The sequence below is a fragment of the Formica exsecta genome, unplaced genomic scaffold, assembly GCF_003651465.1.
Source record: "Formica exsecta isolate Colony F162 unplaced genomic scaffold, ASM365146v1 scaffold353, whole genome shotgun sequence".
Lineage (NCBI taxonomy): Eukaryota > Metazoa > Arthropoda > Insecta > Hymenoptera > Formicidae > Formica > Formica exsecta.
The window spans coordinates 846,475-850,167 of NW_021850780.1; the positions used below are offsets into that span (position 1 = coordinate 846,475).

The following is a 3,693-nucleotide window of genomic DNA, read 5'->3' on the forward strand; positions in this document are numbered from 1 at the left end:
AGCAGGAAGCAGCCGTACAATGGTAACGGCTATTCGTCGACGACCACCACGTTGGCACCAGCCGCTCCAAGTCAGCAAAGCTACAACAACAATTATTACAACGGAAACGCGTACAATCAACGATCCACGACGTACGTTGCCTCGTCGACGACCGTCCGACCGTTACAGGAAAACTACAACCGAAATCAGAACATCCAGAGATACAACGTACCATCGTCCACGACATATCGACCTAGCACGACGTATCAAGATTCGTATAGTAATCATCAGTCATCACCCAGTACGACTACCAGAACGACGCCGCCGCATAGCATCTTCAACACGAATGTCTACAATCCTAGTTACAACCAACAGAACGCCGTCAGCGGTTCCTTTCAAGACACAACCCTGAGACCGAGCACTTACAGTCCGAAAACCAATTATCAAACCAACTATCAATTCTCGCAGTCTACCACCACCGTCCAGCCGAGCACCAACTACCAACAGACTAACGATTTCAATAATTATCAGCAGAGAAGCTACAACAATATCCAACGAAGTACCAACATTGCGTACCCGTCGTCCACTACATCCGCGTCTACCGTCTACGATAATCATTATAACAACAACGGCCAGTATAGATCAGTTACGTCTACTAGACAGGACATTCCTCAGACCACCGCGAAATACTTTGCCAATAATTTCGCGAGCAATAGTTACGCGCCCACCACTTACAGCCCGGCGACGAAGAAGTACGTGAATGGGGATAACACGGCTGCGCAGACGACCGCCTTGCGGAATAATGATAACAGCCAATACTACGACAAAACTACCAATCAGGCGATAAGGCCTTCCACGCAGTATTACGACAGCACGAAGACGCCGAAGAAGGCTACTCAGTATAATAATTACGACGGAGTGAGCGGTGGCAAGTCATATTACGTTGAGAGCAGCACGGGTAGCTTCGATCTCGCGAGATCCTCTGTCGGGATCGGTTTCAGTCCCGCGAGTATCAACCATCTCGCCGAATCGCCGAGAACTACCACACCGGTACCAAGGTAAACTTTCGATTCGCTTACAAGAGTGGGGTGTGATATTGTATAAATTTGGCTTAGAATGTATTACCCCGCGCAAAAAAATTTGTAAGAATTGAAATATTAGATGATGTATTAAAAATGCAAGGAGTACTCTGTGAGCAGATTTTCGAAAGCCTACAGAAAATTTATTCCTTGTCACGATATTTCATCGATCGAAATTTTTTGTTCTTTAGAGGACTGCTTTTGACATAGAAAGAAATCGATTGCAATGTTTTTTTTCTGTTATTACAGGCGGCCTTCCAGCGCTACCACTTACAATCCGAACAGCTTTAGCTCCAGCGCTCAGAGAGCCAACCAGCCAACGACGACACAGCGTGGCATCACCTACGTCAGCGGATCCGCGAGACCATTTACGTCGACGACCAGATTACCTAGCAGTAGTACGACAGCGCGGCCGAAATCGGGCAAGAAGAACGATTACGATTACGCGTATTACGACAATACGGGCGGTGTAGAGTACGATGGAGTCGACCTTGAGCACGTCACCAGTAACAAGGAATCGACAAAGATCGCGAGGAATTAAAGCAACCTCGTATCGTACATATAACGCGTCGAATTTTTTAGAGACGAGACTAATGATGTAAAGAGACTAGTGATGTATTGAGATTGCAAGAAATGTACCTTCTTTTTGCAGCTAGGTATACTGTTTCGGTATACCTGTGCCTGCATTTTTTCCGCGGCAAAATACCTATGTATTTCTAGCCAGATGAATTATTTCTGAATATATTCGAGGTACATTTTTTGAAATACTTGTGTTCGCATTTCAAATTAATTTCGTACTTAACGATATCAATGTCATCAAAATTGTACGAAGGTAAAAGCAAGCTAATCGGCTTTAATCGGATATATTTCAAGTATCTGTTCCTAGATACTAAGAAGATAAAATATCTTTCGCATTACTGGTCGCGCAACAGAAAAATTTCGATACTCATCATTTATTATAGCGGCCAGTCATTAACAAATTCGATTAAGAATAGTTGCGCGAAAGCGCAAAGGAGAAAGAATATAGATATTGAATATCCATTTCGAGAGAAAATATAGCGTCGATATTGATTTATTTAAATTCGTACAATATTCGCGTTACGGCTCTTCCGGCGTTATTAAACATATATAATACTGTGTAGGTCAGTATTTTAGGATAATTTTTTATACATATTTTATATATGAGACGCTTAATCCACACGACATTAAAGTGTCGATGTGTACCGATATTATGATAGATAATTACGAAATTCTGAAAATTGTCAGCAAAGCGCAAACTGTTTCGTTTAATCTCTTTCCTTCAATTTCGTAACGTGAGAAAAAAAGCTTTGAGGGACGGCCAGTTATTAATAATTACTTATTGTATATTGGTACAGTAGTAGTGTAAAGTTTGATTATTTTTCGAATTGTTAAATCTTTTTTGTATAATTTTGTACGCGCGTATCGACAAACTCTTGCACGAAACGTGTTCAGATTTAAGATTGTTTTATTATCTGCGTTCTAAAGTGTATGTACTGAGTGTATATATATTACAAATATTTTAATTTAAAAAAAGCATTAAATATAGTATGCTTCATTTTGTCTCTCATTCTTTTATATGCACTCTTTTTTTATTATACAGGATGTCCTATAAGTTACAGACTGGTATTACTAACATATATATTCTTTTTCAAAAAATAAGCATCTTTTCCTTAGACAAAATTTCGTTTGCAAATCATATTTTGCAAATAAAATCATTGCAAAAATCATTTATATGAAAAATCAACAAACAAATATATTATATTGTATTCTATTATAGTTCGCCTTAAAAATGATACTTATTTTTTTGATATTGTGCATCAATTTATACGATTATTACTTACCCCATATCCAATTCGTTGAAACTCTAAATCGTCCGTCCTCCTTCATTGTTGATTGGTAGATCCATTATCTGCATTAATCCATCGATGGATCCGTCGTCCGCATTAATCCATCGATGGATCCGTTGTCCGCATTAATCCATCGGTGAATCCATCATTCGCATCTGCAAATTCGTAAAAATATATCGTAAATTCAAATCTCTTTCTAATTTAATTTCACATAATGTACTTGTTATTTCAAAGGAAAAATAACGATTGATCATTCTCTACACATTTCAAATTTTTTAACGTACTTTATGGCCTCACGTCGATACTATCGATCGCGCGCGTCGAGCATTTTTGAATAAATAACTTTGGCGACGATAATACTTTAAGGCACCTTTACATGGCAGCATTAAGCGTCGAGCGTCTGCGCAGAAAGATGCGCAGAATTTAAAAGAGATAGATTCTAGGCTGAAATTAGATTCTGCGCAATTTTCTACGCAGACGCTCGACGCTTAACGCTGCCATGTAATGGCACCTTTACATCGCGACGCGGCGCATGCGATTTATCAATCAAATGTAATAATAAAACGGTTATTAGTTATGCGTGTGATTTAACCAAAGTTCTTTATATTATAATTATAATTTTTTTTCGATAGAACGTCCCTCATCGGTGCGCAGAGCGTTACAAAAATGGCGCCTTTCACTCTCTACGTATCTATATCCACTAATACATTCACACACATATTATAAATATATATTTTGTATATACATAATTAATATATAACTAATTG

At 38.8% G+C, this 3,693-nt stretch overlaps 1 protein-coding gene across 3 annotated transcripts in view; it reads left to right on the forward strand.

Moving 5' to 3' along the window:
* Positions 1 to 2,634, forward strand: part of LOC115238684 (GATA zinc finger domain-containing protein 14-like) — a 19,163-nt gene extending 16,529 nt beyond the window's left edge. For all 3 annotated transcript variants that reach the window (XM_029812700.1, XM_029812699.1, XM_029812698.1), the window contains exons 4-5: positions 1 to 1,037; positions 1,308 to 2,634. In XM_029812700.1, the coding sequence (XP_029668560.1) occupies positions 1 to 1,037; positions 1,308 to 1,599 (1,329 nt within the window). In that variant the 3' untranslated portion in view covers positions 1,600 to 2,634. The remainder of the gene's footprint in view (positions 1,038 to 1,307) is intronic.
* Positions 2,635 to 3,693: the final 1,059 nt, after the last annotated feature.